Source organism: Lepidochelys kempii, chromosome 1, assembly GCF_965140285.1.
Source record: "Lepidochelys kempii isolate rLepKem1 chromosome 1, rLepKem1.hap1, whole genome shotgun sequence".
In the NCBI taxonomy this organism is placed as follows: Eukaryota; Metazoa; Chordata; order Testudines; family Cheloniidae; genus Lepidochelys; species Lepidochelys kempii.
In genome coordinates, this window is record NC_136380.1 from 347,455,087 (window position 1) to 347,473,716 (window position 18,630).

The window sequence follows — 18,630 nt, forward strand, 5'->3', positions numbered from 1 at the left end:
TTTTCTTTTTGCGAATACAGACTAACACGGCTGTTACTCTGAAAGCTTCTTGTGTGTCACCTCATTTATTTGCGGGGGCAGAAATCCTGTAGTCAAGTTTGAATGAGATTCCAGGTTTGACGTTTATCCCCTACTTTTGGCTGGTAACCTATTTCCCTCTCAAAGTTGCAGTTTATGTTTATTGATTCCAATCCCTTAGCTATCCCATTCCTCCTCTTGTTCCCATGCATTCACTTCCCCACTATCCTTACAAAAAAACCTCAATTTTATCTCCTCATAGTATTCTTTTGAAGAGGAAAGTCTTTTAGAAGAACTTCCACAATTAAATCCAATGCCTATCGTGACTGGAGCTCCTAGGCACTACAGTACAAAGAAACAATAGTCAAATCCTACCTTTTACCACAAGCTATCTTTAAGTTTCACTGCAAGCACTTTATAACAATACAGCCATTTACTCAAGTATACCCATTCAAATAAAACTGTTGAGGACCTGTAGCTCTTAAACAGGTTACGATCAATGTGATCTTTTTAAGATTTGTGTTCATAAGATGACCACTAAAGGATGTTGCATCTGGACCACCAGAAGTATTACTAATGGTCAAATTTCAGCAGTGGAGAAAAGAGGGACAATTTGTGGGCAGAAGAAAATCCCTTGAAGGGACTGGCTGCCTGTTTACAACTCAGTCACGCAATTGCTTGTTCTTTTCCCCACCCCCTCCTACTGCAGTCAGGGATTGACAGAGCATGAACGCTGCATTGAGGAAGGGAGGGGGAGAAAGACGGCCTGCCTCCACCCTAAAGCTAGGCTTGTGCCTTTCCAGCTCCCACCCACGAAGATCGGAGTCCCAGTTGAAACTCCTTAAACCCCAGCGCGTGCATTTTTTCGGGGTGGGGGGGGAAGAGGAGAAGCCACCAGCAAACCAGGCAATAAAAGCCCTACTAGGGTTTTTATTGTTTTTCTAAGAACTGCATTTCCTGAGGCCTCCTAGAGGCAGCTTCAGGAAACAGGATTTTACAGCTAAATATTCCAGCCGCCTCAAGGAAGGGAGACACCACTACCGATCCCTAGCCCCGCAGTCACACGGGAGATCCCCCCCCCCGCACCAACAGGCCGGGCCGGGCTCCTCTTCCGCAAGCGGAGCCGGGAGAACAGCGAGCGGCTCAGGCCCCGTTGGGACCCAGCCGGCCTCGGAGACCGGGGGGGGGGGGGTGAGAGAGGCGACAGGAAGGGGGCAAAGTGGGGGAGCAGGGTCGGGAGCCAGGGGGCAGGAGGAGACGCCTGGGGTGGGAGAACGGGCGCAGGAGTGGGGGCAGGGCAGGGCTGTGGGGGGGGGGGCCGAGGGGCAGGGCTGTGGGGGGGGGGCCGAGGGGCAGGGCTGTGGGGGGGGGGGGGCCGAGGGGCAGGGCTGTGGGGGGGGGGGGCCGAGGGGCAGGGCTGTGGGGGGGGGGGCCGAGGGGCAGGGCTGTGGGGGGGGGGGCCGAGGGGCAGGGCTGTGGGGGGGGGGGCCGAGGGGCAGGGCTGTGGGGGGGGGGCCGAGGGGCAGGGCTGTGGGGGGGGGGGCCGAGGGGCAGGGCTGTGGGGGGGGGGGCAGGGCTGTGGGGGGGGGGGCCGAGGGGCAGGGCTGTGGGGGGGGGCCGAGGGGCAGGGCTGTGGGGGGGGGGCCCGAGGGGCAGGGCTGTGGGGGGGGGGGCCCGAGGGGCAGGGCTGTGGGGGGGGGGGCCCGAGGGGCAGGGCTGTGGGGGGGGGGCCCGAGGGGCAGGGGGAGGGGCAGAGACGGGAGAAGCAAGGGGCGGGGACAGCGGTGAGGGGGAGGGGGGGGGCAGGGGGAAACGGGGTGAGGGGCGGGGCTGCGGAGGTGAGAGGAGACGGGGCGGGAGCCCGGCCCTGCCCGCCCCGGGGGAAGCGGGGACGAGGCCCGGCCGGGCGCCCCCTCCTCACCGTGAGGCCGGTGCCCAGCACGATCACGTCGTACTCCTCGTTCATGGCGGCGGGGTCGCGGGCGGGTCCGGGGCGCGGGCGCGGGCGGGTCGGGCGCTGCAGGCCGCGGCGACAGAAGCAGGGCAAAATGGAGACGCCGCCGCCGCCGCCGCCGTGAAGAGACCGCGCCAGGGGGGTGGGCGGGGCCGCCGCAACGAACCGAGGGGGCGGGGCCGAGCACCAGCCCCTGTCAATCGCGCCCGATCGGCTCCCCCCCGTTGGGCCGCTCGGCTGTCAGTCGGGCGGCTCCGCCCCCGCCCGTCGCTAAGGGGCGGGGCGCCGGCCTTGCCAACGGGAATGCCACCGTGGTGCTGGGGCGGGGGCGCGCCTGCGCGGAGGGCGGCGGGGGCTGCGCTGAGCCCGGGGCGCCGCGAGTGCTGCCGCGCGAGCCGCCCTGGGCGCCGCTGGTGCAAGGAGGCGGTTGCACTGGCTGAGCCGCCGCCTGGCAGAGCCGCGCTCACCGGGGGCATGGTGGGGGTGGGGGTGGGGGGTGGGGGGGGCACAATGCATTTTCAGCGAGGCCTGGCGATGCATACGCACTGCACGGCGTGTCGCCCTCCCGAGGCCCCGCGGCAGCAATCTCCTGCCCGGCAAACGCCCTCCATGGGGGTGAAATACCGGCTGGGGCGCGGAGCTCGCGGCCCACGGAGGGGCTGGCATTGCCAGAGCCTGGGGCGGCGGGCTGGGAGGGACCGCAACCCGCAAGCAGCCATCCGGTCCAGCCGTCCGGTCCAGCCCCCTGCGCTGGGGCTCTCTCTGCCGACCTTGCAGCTGCGCCGCTACAGCCGTGCCGCTGGCCGGGCTCCCATGTGGCCGCTCTTTGCCGGCAGGAAAGCCTCTCCTGCCGACGTAGCTGTCCACACCAGCACTTTTGCTGGTGAAACTTACCTTGGTCACAGGGGCGGGCTTTTTCACACCCCTGACTGACAAAAGTTTGACCGACAAAAGCGATAGTGTAGACAAAGCCTAACCAAGCAAACTCAGACCTTCCCTGACCTGTTTGTCCAACCGGTTCTTAAAAACCTCAGGTGATGGAGATTCCACAGTCTCCCTTGGTAGCCTATTCCAGATCTTACCTATCCTTATAGTTCAAAAGTTTTATTTAATATTTAATCTAAATCTCCCTTGTTGCAGATTAAGCCCATTACCTCTGGTCCTACCTTCAGTGGACATGGAGAACAATCGATCACAGTCTTCTTTATAACAGCCCTTAACATATTTGAAGACTGTTATCCGGTCTTCCCTCAGGCTTCTTTTATCAAGACTAAAGATGGTGAAAAGAGCCATTTTAAAAAAGTCTCAAACAGATACAATTAAATTTAAAAAATGGGAAATGAAAGTGCAAGAGTCAATTCAGAGAATTTCATTTTAATTTTTTCTTTATATAATTTTTACTGGGCAACCTCTGGGGTTGGGTATTTGAAAGAACACAGGCTGGGTATTTGAAAGTCGAAAGGAGATGATGGAAGCTAAATCCTGAGACTTTTAAAATCAATATGAAATCAGGACTCAAAACGTGTATATTTCGAGTGTACAGTATAGGAACACTCATCACCTGGTGAAATTAAAGTGGAATAATAGACAATTCTTGACTGCAGCTCCCCATGCAGGCACTTGTTTGTGCGTATGGTCGGCGTTGGCTGTAGCGTAAAGGCTGATACTTAGAGTTGGTCAACATTTTTCAAAATTGCAAAGAAATTTTTTTGCAAAAACATATGTGTTTTTGACCAGCGGTTGAAATTTTCAGAAATTTTGGACCAGAAAAAAATGTCAACCAGTTCTGCAGATTATAGATTAAGTGCATACTGCAAAATATTTTCTGTAGCTTCAGAGATACCCCCAACCATCAGCTATTCTAAGAGAAAAAGATGGGACAATCCCTCTTGTTGAGATGGACAGGCACACAGATCTAAAAAGACAGACACATTTTCTATTTCACAAACGGACAGCTACACGGACAGATCTATTTAGCTAGATATTATTTATGATTTGTTAAGTGATTACAATGTGATTGACATCTTTGTTTTACTCGCACTTGTTCTACAGTTGGATAGACAGACAGAACTACGGTCCAAATCAACAAAACACTCGCACATACTTAACTTTAAGCATGTGCTTAAGTTCCATTGAACTGGATATGACTTTCGCATGCACTTAAAATTAAATGCATGCTTAAGTCCTTTGCTGATTCAGGGCCCAGATCTAGATCAAACCAGTCTATCTAGCCATTCACACATTTTTACATCACTGGTAACTGCAAGACTTGACTGATATCTGACTGTGTTCCTATCAGCCGGCATGGTTTTGCTGGGTCTGAACCCATCTGCTCAGGGTTTTGTTTTTTTGTCTGTTTTCTGCATACATAGATGTGCTGCGTGGAGTGGGGTTTTTTTCTACAGGAAGCAGCTGCAGGTGGACCAATGTCAGGGTATTTCTGCTGAGGACATGGCAAAAGTATAACCATATGGTGAATAGTCAGAGAGTTAGTTTTGCAAATTTGCCTATCCTTGTGTTAAGTTATAGTATGAGAAGGCAAAAAAAACAACCCCTTGTGCTTAGTTGAAGAGATCAGCACCTCAGAAAGTCTAGCCTGTATCACGGCATGAAAATCTCTGGCCGAGAACTTCCCTTATCATAAATCTTGCTTCCAGCTCCTGGCATGGTCAACAGCACAAACATTTATTTCCTGTGTGATTAATACTGAGTAGAACTGTTTAGAGCACACGACTGGGAATCCAGACCCCTGTTTGTATTACCTGCTTTCTGGGTGACTCTGGGGGAGTTACTTAGCCCCAATTTTTCAAAATGTTGGTGCCTCTGTTTCTGTGTCCAGTGAGGCACCTTGGGCCAGATAGTCATGGGTGCTGACCACTCACAACTCCAAATGACAATAACACAAGCTTTGGGTTTTCATTACTGCTAAAAAACAGGGTGTCTCCAGTTAACAATTTTAGAAAATGTTAGTCTTACCAATGGTGCCTCAGTATACTAATCTGTATAATGGTTACTATTTATCAGGCATGGCAGAGATACAGGGAGCTCTGAAATACAAAATACTCAGATCAAAAGAGTAGACAAAGTCCTGGTTGAAAACAGTGACACTTACCTCCCACACAGGAGTACTGTGGGGCTTAACTTATTAATTAGTGTTCGTAAAGCATGTTGGAGTCCTCAAAAGAAAGTATGTCGTGTACGTGTACACCACTAGTCACTGCTGGACGGAGTCATCTACTTAAGTGTGTGTTATAGACCCTCTACTACTAATACCTGCTAAAGGTATTCCTTTAGCGGCTCAAACCTTTGGTGCAAGAGGATCTGGGTTCAATCCCACGGTCACAATGCAGTTATGAGTGGCTGTGCTGTGCAGCATAAACAGAGGTAGCAGAGGTTTAGCTGTTGCAAAATTGATGATGCAAAAGTTAGTTTATTGTGCTTATAGTTCTGCCGACGGGCACGGGCTGAAATTATGGAAAAGCAGCATCACTTGCCCCATAACCTCCGCCGTGCGGAACACAATGCCATCCACAGCCTCAGAAACAACTCTGACATCATAATCAAAAAGGCTGACAAAGGAGGTGCTGTTGTCATCATGAATAGGTCAGAATATGAACAAGAGGCTGCTCGCCAGCTCTCCAGCACCACTTTCTACAAGCCATTACCCTCTGATCCCACTGAGAGTTACCAAAAGAAACTACACCATTTGCTCAAGAAACTCCCTGAAAAAGCACAAGAACAAATCCGCACAGACACGCCCCTGGAACCCCGACCTGGGGTATTCTTTGCTACCCAAGATCCATAAACCTGGAAATCCTGGACGCCCCATCATCTCAGGCATTGGCACCCTGACAGCACCCAGCACCCCCCCCCCCCCGCTCTCCTGCTGGTAATATCTACCTTAAGTGATCACTCTCGTTACAGTGTGTATGGTAACATCCATTGTTTCATGGTCTCTCTATCTATAAATCTCCCCACTGTATTTTCCACTGAATGCATCCGATGAAGTGAGCTGTAGCTTACAAAAGCTTATGCTCAAATAAATTTGTTAGTCTGTAAGGTCCACAAGTCCTTCTTTTCTTTTTGTTCTGCAAAAGTTAGCCAGTTGTGAGAAGCTGTTGCAACAGTTTCCTCTAAAGACTGACCTTAAATTAGAGAAATACTTTCTACTATCATGAGTCATCCCATGCAGATCCAGGAAAGTCTTATGTTTTTTTGTAATTTAAGACTCCCCGTTTTTTTAACTTTACAGTATAAACAGTGGCAAACCCGGACACTAGAAAATACAACAGAAAGGCAGCCCATATAAATTCAACAATCAATATCCTAGAAGAATGAAAAATGGCAGCAAGGCTCATCACTGCTTTATGTCTCACTGAGGCGGGGATAGTGGAGAAGCAAATTCTGGACCAAAGAAAATGAATGGGAATATTGGACCTGGATTTTGTTTGATGTATTAACTGATCTCTCCACAGAATAAGCCAAAGAGGATTTTCACTTCAAAGTGATATATGTTCTTAGGGAATCATTCTGAGAATGTTCTGATGATTGGTTGAGGTTGGCACTAAAATAAAAAGAAGGTTTCTGCTATAAGACATGCAACAGTAAGGTCTTGTGGTGAAAGGCACTTGACTGGCCCTCAGAAGATATAGGGTCGATCACACAGTGTGACTCTCAGTAAGTTATTCACTCTGAGTTCCCTGTCTGTTAAAGGGGGGTAATAAATGCTTCCTTTGTCTATTTAGCTGGTAAGCTTTTCAGGGCAGGGGCTGTCTCTTACTATGTGTGTACAGTGCCTAGCATGATGGAGTCCGATCTTGGTTAGAGCCTCTAGGTGTATTGTTACCTAATAATACTATAGTGCAATGTAAATTTCCCTCCCCCCTTGCTTTATTGAATGAGTTTAAACCTCTCTCTCTGTGGCCATTACAGCTCCTGACTGGCTAAGACTTGAGCACCTTCAATTATTTTTGTCCCTGCTCTCCTTCTCACGCCCTTGTTTGTCTCATCCACCTTGTCTTTGAGATTGTCAGCTCTTTGGGGCAGGGACTGTCATTTTCGATATTTTATACAACGCTGAGCATAATGGGGCCTAACCTAATTGGCCTTTAGGTGTTACCACAATAGAAGAAAAAGGAGGAGGAGGAGGATAAACTGCACACCCTGTAAGATTTGTATTTTCCTGGAGCCGTTTTGGATGAGAGGACCAGGAAACCCACGGGATAACTATTCAGTTGCATGATGGAAGCAAGATACCCCTCTCCAGGCTTCCTAGACAAGTTGTGGGGAGCCTACACCTCCAAGCCACATGAGTCACGGATGGGGTATAACAGGGTATGGCCCATAGATAAAGGGTACGTAGTGCATATATATGTGCATGGTAGCCCTGATCAGGAAATGGTCCCTATGCACATCCCAGTACACATTTTATTCCCACTTTTAGCAACTGCCTCAAATTCTTTTCCCCAGCAAGAGTCTTTCACATCCCTGTCAGACCTCTAAGAACCCTTCCCCTAGCCTGACTGGTCCCCCAAGTCATAGATGCTATTCTTCCAGCTGAGAGATTAGATCAGAGTCCCTCTGATACCCACAGTCATCCAAGGGAATGCGTGGTCTCCCCCGACATCCCTAGGGGTTAGGCATGTAGCCTCCATGGCAAGCCCAGCCTTTCCCCGCCATTAAAGAGGCTTGCGGACAGTTTTACCTTTATATAAAAGCACCAGAACCTTTCAGCTTTAGATGCAATGACAAAGTCCCATGCATAGAGTATAGGAGCATATGGCAGGAGACCTGACTTCTACTTCTGGCTCTGCAACAGGCTGGCTTTGTGTTATTAGTTTAATTCCTCCCAAGTGCCTCAATTTCTCATTCTGCTCAATGGGAGATAATGACACTTACCCGCTTTTGCAAACCACTTTGGAATCCTTTTTCAGAGTGGATGCAAAGCAATAAACAAGAGCCACGGGTGGGATTTTTCAAAAGTGCTCAGCTTTCGGCCTGACTCTCCTCCCCCCGAAGTCAACGGGCCTTACTGACTTCAACGGGAACAGAGTGAGGCCAAAGCTGAGTGTTTTTTAAAACCCCACTATTAGTGTTATTATGCTAATGAAACAACCTGAAGTATCTGCTAAGGCTATTTATGGAAAATACCCATGCCTGGAAACCAACAGATCTACAAGAAGCTTTGTTCCCAAAAGACTATTTCTGTGAGCCACTTGCTAGGATTCCTTGAGCACTGTGGCATGTGCTTAATTTTAAGCATGTGCGGAAGACCCACTGAATTAAAAGTTAAAGCTCAGCATGTGTGCCAGGGCTTTGTTGAATGGTGACTCTTATCTGCACAACGTCCCTGGTATTTAATAAGTGTTGTTATCCCCATTTGACCAATGGGGAACTCAGACGCGGAGAGGTTAATGGCCACATTTTCCAAAGTGCCCACTCCTTTTGGGTGTCCAATACGAGACAAGGCTTGATTTTTCACAACTGCCACATACCACCGACTCCTGTAGAAATCAACGGGAGATGCAGCTGCTCAGCAAAACTGACAATTAGACCCTAAACTCTAGAAAAATTGGTGCTAAGTGATTTGCCTAAAGTCACGTAGGGAGGCTGAGGCAAGCTGGAAATAGAATCCAGATCGCTTGATTTTCACCAACGTACTTTAACCACTAGGCTATACTCTCTCTCCCTCCAACCTCTTAGGGCTTTTCTGCACTTAACATGCTGCAGCGGCTCCGCTGTGCTACTGTATGCTTCAGCATAGACACTGCTGACATCAACGGGAGGGATTCTCCCATTGGCATAGGTAATCCACCTCCCCAAGAGACGGCAGCTAGGGTGATGGAAGAATTCTTCCATTGACCTAGCACAGTTTACACAGGGACTTAGGCCTGGTCTACACTAAAAAGTTAGGTCGAAGGAAGCCGCCTTAAGTCAACCTGTTAATGTACGTGTCTACGCTACCGGGTCCTTTACGCCAACCTAAGTCACCACTAATGTCGACTTCTGTAATCCACCTCTGCGAGAGGCATAGCGCTTAATTCGATTTTCATGGGTCGGCTGTGAGGAAGTGCAGGTGCAGTGTTGTGTAATTCAACTTCCCATGGTGCTATGGGGAAGGGCCATTGTTCAACTAGCTACCTCTGCTTCTGACATGGGCCATAAACTTCATTAGAAGTGTAGTCACCCGTGACCCGGAGGGGCCTACTCACTATGGCTGGAGCAACAAAATGGCACAGTGAACAGTTATGGATTCTGATGATGTTATGGCTGCACCTAGTGTAATAAGGGTTTTTTTTTTTAATGAAAATGGCCTTGCTATGGAAACATTTTATTCATGTAAAATGGCTCCTTTATTTTTTCCCATGACTGACAGCGGGAAATGTGTCCTTCGGTGGGTCATCAACACCTGAAAGCAGACTTTCGCTGATTAGAAGGAAGAGAAAGAGAATATGGGAGGACATGTTCACCGAGAGAATGAACGGCTCCAGGACAGCTGACACAGAGCGGAGAGTGTGGAGGATTTTACTGTCCAAGAAGTTAGACATGGACATGGAGAGCAGGAAAGCTTCCAATGAGCAAGAGCATGCAGTGCAGGATGAGATGCTTCAGATTATGAGGGACCAAACAGACATGTTGAGGCGTCTGGTTGAACTGCAGGAACAGAAGCAGGAGGGTAGAATCCCTATGCAAACCCTGGAGGACAGACATCTAGCATCGCTGGCACAGAATCACCCTCCCCCAAGCATTCCCTGAGGCATGGGTAAGAAGTCCATTATCCCTTTCACTTAACTTGGGGGGAGGGTATAAGGAACAGAAGGAGCCTATTCATGGACCTTTGATGGTCTGGAGTGCGGTATTATGTTACAGAGCTGAAAATGTTTCTCCTGTTCCAACTTTACAGCCCCTTTTCCCTAAGGTTACCTTTTTTTTCTGTTCTCCCTCTTTACTTATGTTTGTTAAATAAAGTAAATGGATTTGAGAAATAAATGTTCTTTATTGAGTAGAAGCAGTGGGCTTGGCTTTACAGGGACAGTGATACAGGGCAGGTGAAGGTTTGGGAAAACACAAAGTAGACAAGCAGCTCACATTACTGTGACTCAATATTGAAACAGCTTTTCAAAGCCTCACAGATAAGCAGCACCCCTGGCTGTGCTCTTCTTATTGCCCTGGTTCTGGCTGCTCAAAAATGGCTGCCATGTGATCTGTCTCAACTGCCCAGCCTTGCGGAAAATTTCCCCCCTTTTTTCACAGATATTATGGAGCACACAGCAGGCTGCTATAACCATGGGGATGTTCTCTTCACTAAGGTCCAACCTTGTTAGTAAACTTCTCCAGCGCCCTTTCAAACAGCCAAAGGCACATTCAACCACCATTCTGCACTTGCTGAGCCTATAGTTGAACTGTTCCATACTGCTATCCAGATGGTCGGTATATGGCTTCATGAGCTATGGGAGCAAGGGGTAGGCTGAGTCCCCCAGGATAACGATAGGCCTCTTAATGTCCTCAATGTTCATTCTGTGGTTTGGAAAGAAAGTCCTGTATTGCAGCTTTTTGAACAGACCTGAGTTCCTAAAGATGCGCGTGTCATGAACCTTTCCCAGCCATCCTACATTGATGTCGGTGAAACGCCCCCTGTGATCCACCAGCACTTGCAACACCATTGAAAAGTATCCCTTTTGGTTATGTACTCTTTGGCAAGGTGGTCTGGTGCCAAGATGGGGATATGCATGCCATCTATTGCCTTACTGCAATTAGGAACCCCTATTGCGGCAAAACCATCCACTATGTCCTGCACATTTCCCAGACTCACTTCCCTTCATAGCGGAAGTCGATTAATGGCCCTGCACACTCAGAGCACAGCAGCTCCAGCGGTTTATTTACCTACTCCAAATTGATTTCCCACTGACCGGTAACTGTCTGGCATTGCAAGCTTCCAAATAGCGATCGCCACTCGCTTCTCCGCTGTCAGAGCAGCTCTTCTTTTTGCGTTGCTGAACTGCAGTGCAGGGGAAAGCACTGCACAACGTTCCCGGAAGGTGGCTTCCGCATTCAAAGGTTCTGCAGCCACTGCTCGTCATCCCACACCTGCAAAACGATGCAGTCCCACCAGTCAGTGCTTGTTTCCCGGGACCAGAAACAGCGCTCAACAGAGTGCAGCTGCTCTGTGACTGCCAGCAGCAACTGTGAATTGTTTTTTTCAATGGCTTGCAGCCAGGCTGCTTGCAGGACATCACTGTGTTCCTCGCGGCGGGCCCTACTTCGGCTCTGGAAATACTGCAGGAGAAGACGCGAGGTGTTTGAGATGCTCACAGCAAGAGTGCACAACTGAGCAGGCTCCATGCTTCTGGGGTTATGTACACGCAGCAGTTTTAAGCAGAAAAACCACTGGGTTGTTTGCCGTTGAACACAGTGCATCATGGGATGCTGACGCAATGCTCCCATTCTCCCCTGCGACAATGTTTTGGTCCCATGAGGCATTGCACAAACTTCCCAAAACACACGGTGGCAAGCTTCACTTTGAGATAGCTACCCACGATGCACTGCTTTGTGCATCAATGCAGGCACTGCTAGTGAGGACGCACACCATCCAATGAGCATGGAGTGGCCACACACAATCGAATCAATTAATTTGGAGGCTCGAAGTCGAATGAGATAAAGTCAACTTAATTTTGTAGTGTAGACAAGCCCTTAGGTTGGCTTAACTATGCTGTTCCAGGCTGTGGATTTTTCACAGCCCCGTCCTATGTAGGTAAACTGACCTAATTTTCTAGTGTAGAGCAGGCCTTAACAAAAGACAGTCTCTGCCTCTAAGAATTTACAATCTAAATACCCAACCCAGATAAAGGGCTAGAAGAAAGGAAGCATTGTTATTTCTAACCACATTTGGCAGATGGGGAATTAAGGCACAAAGACATGAAGTGACATACCCAGCATCACATGGGAAGACCGTGACAGAGGTGGGAACTGGATCCAGACTCCCAGCCCAGTCTCATTGCCTTGTTGGCTTTTTTCCTGCATGTTCAGGTATCAGCCTGTTATGATCGGATGTTGCTGTACTGCCTCTTGTATTGTTTGGATAAACGAGTAAGAATAGTTAAAATTCAGTAACAGGTGAGAGACACTGAATCAAGAGATTAAGGAGGAAACATGAGGAAATGTATAGCAGCTGGAAGTGTGAGTCAGAGAAAGACTCATTCCTCTTTATTCTTCATTAACATCAAACATGGGGCTAATCCTGCTCACCCAGTTCGCAAGGTTATTTCTACGCAGTCAGTAACACTGGTCTCAGAGAAGGACACGCAAGGTTCAACGCACACTCTCCAAGCCAAGTTTTCAAAGATCTGCATTTCTGGGTATGGGCCGAAGTGCAAAACGAAGCAAGCCCATATGTAAAAAACAACAACTTCGTTTGTTTTCCATATTCTGTTCTCCTATGGGAATTTACACACCTATAAAATAATGGAACAGAACCTCATCAGTTGACACTGACCGCTGGGGGAACTCATTGCAGGTTACAGTGATTTGCAAATTAGTGTCAAGGATATGGCATCACAACATCTTTAGTTTACTTATATGTATTTCTACACTCACCCAACAAATGCATTGCAACAAAGTTAAAAAAAAAAGGGAACTCTTAGTAGTATATGATCTCATGGTGGCCAACATCCAGAAAGAAAAGGAGTACTTGTGGCACCTTAGAGACTAACCAATTTATTTGAGCATAAGCTTTCGTGAGCTACAGCTCACTTCATCGGATGCACACTTTCCACAGTATGCATCCGATGAAGTGAGCTGTAGCTCACGAAAGCTTATGCTCAAATAAATTGGTTAGTCTCTAAGGTGCCACAAGTCCTCCTTTTCTTTTTGTGAATACAGACTAACACGGCTGTTACTCTGAAACATCCAGAAAAGCACCTAAACGTGCTTAACTTTACGCATGTGTGAATAGCAGTTAAGTCAATGGGAGTACTTGCATGCTTATAGTTAAGGCTGCAAATCTTTCACGGACGTCACGTAAGTCACGGACTCCATGACTTTCCAGGCCTCCGTGACTTCCGCAACTGCAGCGGCTGGTGCAGCTGACCCCAGGGCTGCCCGCCTGAGCAGCTGGGGCGGCCTTGGGGCCGGCCGCACCGGCCGCTGCTCCAGCGGCCCCATGCAACTGGTCCCAGGCGCTGCCCCACAGCAGCAGTCTGGGAGAAGAAGCAGCACCACAGGCCGCCCCCACCCGGAGGAGCAGCAGGTGTAGTGGGGCCCCGGGCTGCCCTCCGCCCAGAGTAGTGGCGGCAGGGGGGTCCTGGGCTGCCCCCCCGGCTTGGAGTGGTGGCAGGGGGGCCACCCCCTGCCCGGAAGAGCAGCGGTGGTGGAGCCCCAGGCCACCCTTCCACCCCCGGAGCAGCAGTGGTGGGATCCCCAGGCTGCTCCCCCTCCCCCAAAGCAGCAGCGGCAGCAGGGCCCCAGGCCACCCCCCCACACACAGCGTCCCCTGGAGCACCGCTCCCCCACCGCCTCCCCCAGCAGGTAAGATTTAGTTACGGGTATTTTTAGTAAAAGTCACGGACAGGTCACTGGCCCTGATTTTTTGGTTATTGCCTGTGACCTGTCTGTGACTTTTACTAAAAATACCCGTGACTAAATCATGGCCTTACTTATAGTCGAGGTCACACAGCAGTTCTGTGCAGAGCTGCGAACAGAACCAAGGAGCCCCGTCTGCCTTCTGTTTGAAGTCCCTTAACCAGCACTTAAGAAAACAGAAGTCAGTCCTGCCCCTTCGAAGTCAGTGGAGGTTCCCCCATTGAATTGCGTGGGAGCAGGAGCAGACTTTTACTGGATCGAGCCAGTTGAATATATTTTTTGTTCAACCGATTTTGCTATGAAAAATGGCTTTTCTGGAAAGACAATTTTCATTGTGGTTGGATTTTTCAGGCTTTTCAATGAAAAAAGAAACGGAATTGGGGGCGGGGGGCGCAAAAATATTCAGTTTCTGGTTTCGTAAACTTTGTTTTTTAACCAAAAGCCAACTTTTCTTTGACCAAAAATGGCTTTCAGAAACTGAAAGTGTGTGTGTGTTTGGGGCGCGGGGGTGGCGAGGAGTTGTTGGTGGTGGTGGTGGTTGTTTTTCCCCCCACCCCCTTCTTCCAAAAAGCTGCCTGAAGCATTTTGGAAGGAAATTTTGAATAAAAAAGAAAAGTAATTGGCATGTTTTCCCAGTGCTAATACCACATTTTTGGCACAGGCACAATTCCCTTGCAGTCAGTGAGACCATTCACATGCTTAAAGGTTCCTGAGACCAGAGCGGAGATCTTGATTCCCACAGAATGTCAGGACACTTCAATATTCCATAAGTGTCTGAATTGTGTTTAACCTTATGTCCCATGGTGACTTCAGAATATCAAACAGCTTCCCCTCCTGTCTCTGCGGAAGCAACGTTAGGTTCCCTTTTTCCTTTCTGCTTACAAATGCAGCTGACTTCTCTATCTGGGCTTCAGCCATGGCAGACGGAGAACAGAAAAAGAAGCTGGGTCCCTGAGGAAGTTAAATTGCTGGTGTATGAAGCAGTTTTATTTCCGGGGGAAGTGACAGCACAGGACAGCAGCAGCCTTGTTATGATTTACCCAACAGCCAATGAGGGGATTCTCAGGATAGTGGAACAAGATATCAACTGTATGGTGATGTTGGTTACACTGGAGGATCAGTTATATAACAGTGTCAGTTATACTGGAAGATCAGCAATTGAATAGTGTCTTTTATATTGGGGGAGACATTTAAACCTTCAAACGATATTGAAATAGTTCTTAAAAACACCAATATCCAGACCTGTTTCCTATAACAACAATCCACAAATAAACCTTGTCTAGCAAGAACTGGATGGAAAAACACACATGATTTAAAAGTCACTTGTATTCAAAGGAGGTAAATATCACCCTGCCATGCAGTCTGTCTCTTTGTCTGTTAATCCTTGCATTTCACTGGCCATGTTTAAATCCAGTCAGGTGTTGAGTGAGGTATTGTCAGGTGACGCTGCTGTGAGATTTTTATTGTCTGAGGAATTAATCTGAAGAAGAAAAAATTAACTCTTTGGATCCTGTGACATGCATAAAAGATTAATCAGTTTTTCTCCAATACTAAAGGTCTGTTTGCATCCCAGACTACAGTATACTGAATGTGTGTGTATGCCCACTATGGAGTGGAACCTAACTGCTCCATTGTGTCATCTGCCCTATAGTGCTGGCATTTATCCCAAGAGAGGGTCCTGTGTATGGAGTAGGAGCATCTCCGTTAGCTCTCCACTGCTATCATGAAGTTCACGATGACCATAATGTGTGCAGAATAGTGACAACTTTGAAGTTTCTAGGTGTCCACAGATGGTTACCATATAAAATGAGAACAGAGAAAACTTTCGAACAAGTGTCTCAGCCTGGAAGTCATAACCACCCAGCCCTTCCCATATTGCTAAATTACCCTTCACAAACCTCCTGTGAAGTAGATAACATTTATACACATTTTAGAAATGGGAAAACTGAGGTAGATGGTTCATTGGTTTAGAACAGTAGCCTAAGACTTAGGAGATCTGGATTCAAATCCCTCCTCTGCCACAGCTTTCCTATGTAATCTTGGCTAGCTCACTTAGGCCCAGATCCTCAAAAGTTGTTAGGCACTTAACTCCCATGGAACTCAATAGAAGTTATTATGCAGCTCTGTGGATCTGGGCCTTTGTCTCCTTATGCCTCTGATCCCCATCTGTAAAATGCAGATAATAGCACTTCCTTAGTTCCCAGAGGAATTGTGAGGATAAATACATTAAAGACAGCGATCATATCCTATGGTGGTGGAGTCATATAAGTACCTTAGTTAGATGTGAGCCAATGGCAGAGCTAGAACTCGAATGAAGGAATCCAGACACCAAGACCCCTGCTCAAACCACAGGACAACACTCTCTTTTATGATAGATTGGCAGTAGAACACATATGCCAAACACATCTCTTGAGTATTAAGACGTGGACTAGCAGGTTGGCTCTGTTTGCACATGTGGCCCTCATCCCTGGAGTACCTGAGCGCCTCTCAGTCAACCATGGATTTTATCCTTACAACAGCCTTGAGAGATAGAGAAGTATTATCCCCATTTTACAGATGGGGAACACAGGCACAGGTAGAGTAAATGACTTGCGCAAGGTCACACTGTAAAACTGTGTCTGAATCCAGGACCTTATCCACTAAGTTGCCCTTCCTACCATATAAAAGATATAAAAATGTTAATTTCCTTTGTTTGCCCTTAAATAACGCCTCGAAAGATCAGCACACCAAATGACAGATTTATTCCTGGAGTGAGATTTTTTTTTTCCTGCCACATTTCAGCTCAGCTCAAACTCTGACGAGCTGGGTTTCCAAGCCTTGAAAAGAGAGATTTATAATGGAAACAGCACAGTAGTTCAGTCTTAATCAGAGCAATGCGGCTATTATAATAATAGATTATTTGTACTTCCCTTTTCAAGTGCCGCTTTCACTTCCCACTCACGTCTACTTTCTCGGTTGTCACCTCCACTCGTCTCCCGTTTACACTGAACCTTGTCAAACGCATCTAGAAAATATTTTTCAGTGTTGGGGTTTTTTTGTACAAAACATGTCTAATAGTTTGGAGCCAAATGCAGATCCCATTGTAGCCGATGGCAAAAATCCCCCTGATGCCAATAAAACCAAGATTTGGCCCTTGAGATAGAAGAGGGGGAGTTTTTTGGGTCAGGCAACGTATTTTTGTGTGGAGGAGTTTCCACCACCAATTCCTAGGATGAGGATGGCATTTCCAGTCCATTGGGGATAAACAGAGAATGCACTAAGATGGTGACTAACAGAAAAAGTGTATCACAATTATTGATTTCTACTAGGTTAGTGCCTAGGCCAGAGGTCCCCAAACTGTGGGGCATGCCCCTCTAGGGGGGCCTGGAGGAACATCCATGGGGGAGGTCGCGGCAGGGCACAGGAAAGCCCCCATGGGGGGCAGGGAGGGAGTGCTACCCAGCCCTGCCCCACCCCCAGCTCTGCTCTGGTCCCGCCCCCAGCCACGCCCCCAGCTCTCAGCCCCACGCCTGGCCCTGTCTCGAGCCCCGGAGTGGCTCCGCTCCCAGCTGCACACCAGCCCCCAGCCTCAGCTGTTGGCCACGGCTCTGTTCCTGGCCGAGGACCGAGGCTGGGGGCGAGGCCAGGAGCAGAGCCACACCTGGCCACAGGCCTGGCTGCTGGCCCCATGGCTGCCGGGTTGTGGCTCCGCTCCCTTCCCCTCCCCCAGCCTCGACCCTTGGCCGCTGCCCCGCTCCTGGCCCCAGATTCACCCCCAGTTGCAGCCCCAGCCTCGGCCCCCTTACCCTTGTCCACGTTCTCCCCGGAGCTGCGTCTCGACTCCCAGCTCCGGCTCTGGGGGGGTGACCCTCAAAAGTATGGGGACTGCTGCCCAAGGCACTCCAGTCAATTATCAGGGCTTCATGGTGCGACCAACAAGTCATAGAGAAGACAGTCCCTGGCCCAGAAAGGTCATAATCTAAGTAGTCTCAGAGAAGTGGTGGGTCTCTCATTACTCAGCCCCAGAATTACATTAATTCTGTGCCAAGAGCCTGATTGTTCTTTCTCGAAACATGAGTTTTCGGGAATATCTCTCGGAGATCTTATTGAATTAAGTTTAAATAGCTTTGGAGTCCGTTGTATTATAAATGCAAAGGTTATGCTTTATTGTGGGATTGTGTGTAACTTCTCGAGGGGAGAGACATGGTCTATGTAAACACTGGGAAGTGTTACAAGCTTCAGAGGATGATACGCCAGACAAGAAGGAACTTCTGGGAGAAACAAAGTTAAGAGGGTTTCCTAGTAAATACCTGGGGGGAGGTAAATGCAAATTCCCACCTCCAGACCCAACCTTTTGAAGCTATGCCCTGAGGAGAGAACCATTTTCTGCTGATTACCTGTTCACGGTCTCAGGAGATCAACGACCTAAGTTGTAGAAAGAGAAGGCTAACCTATGCACTGGGGTGCATGTTCTGAGCTAAAAGCTGTTATGAACTTGTAACCACATGAAAACCCTTTGTGGGTTTTGAAGGACTGGATCTTCTCAAAGCCCTTGTTGGAGTTGGGGGAGATTTCTGGTAAGCATCTTATCATCCAGGTAGGTTTTCTTATTGTTTTTAATATGTTTTCTCTGTAATGCTTTCACTTTAAGAATAAATGTGCTTGCTTAGAAAAGGCTCTGTGGCAGCTTGCAGCTGTGGGCATTACGTTGTTCATAGCTTTCGAAGAGTAAGCATCTGCACCAGTCTGGCTTGCTGGGAATAATATCATGTAGGCAGGGAACTGTGCAGCCTGGAAAGTCCCCAGTCAGAAAGGGAGAGATGTGGGGCTCTCCCCAAAAGGGGTGACAGCTGGGGAGCCGAAACCTAAGAGTGCGTGCCCTGGCTGGACCACAGAGGGGGAATACAGGTGCAGGTGCTCTGAACTGTGACCCTCTCTGCTTCTGGGAATATGGAGGGGGCCCAGCTTGGGCAGAGGCTGGTGGTGCCAAATAAGAGGGGTGGACTGGCTCCCCAGTATTTTTCTCCTCACTTCCTTGGACCTTGTGGAGGCCTCTCTGCAGGCGCTCCATGGAGTTGGGGCTCAGTGGCCCTGGGGTGCAA

The 18,630-nt window shown here is 48.8% G+C and overlaps 2 protein-coding genes across 2 annotated transcripts in view; both read right to left on the reverse strand.

The window, feature by feature from the left end:
* Positions 1-2,192, reverse strand: part of GDI2 (GDP dissociation inhibitor 2) — a 33,099-nt gene extending 30,907 nt beyond the window's left edge. The window contains exon 1 of the mRNA XM_073328887.1: positions 1,940-2,192. Coding sequence (XP_073184988.1) covers positions 1,940-1,984 — 45 coding nt within the window. The 5' untranslated portion in view covers positions 1,985-2,192. The remainder of the gene's footprint in view (positions 1-1,939) is intronic.
* A 13,948-nt stretch (positions 2,193-16,140) lies between these two features.
* The window catches only part of ANKRD16 (ankyrin repeat domain 16), a 39,502-nt gene continuing 37,012 nt past the window's right edge, over positions 16,141-18,630 (reverse strand). The window contains exon 8 of the mRNA XM_073328894.2: positions 16,141-16,553. Coding sequence (XP_073184995.2) covers positions 16,432-16,553 — 122 coding nt within the window. The 3' untranslated portion in view covers positions 16,141-16,431. The remainder of the gene's footprint in view (positions 16,554-18,630) is intronic.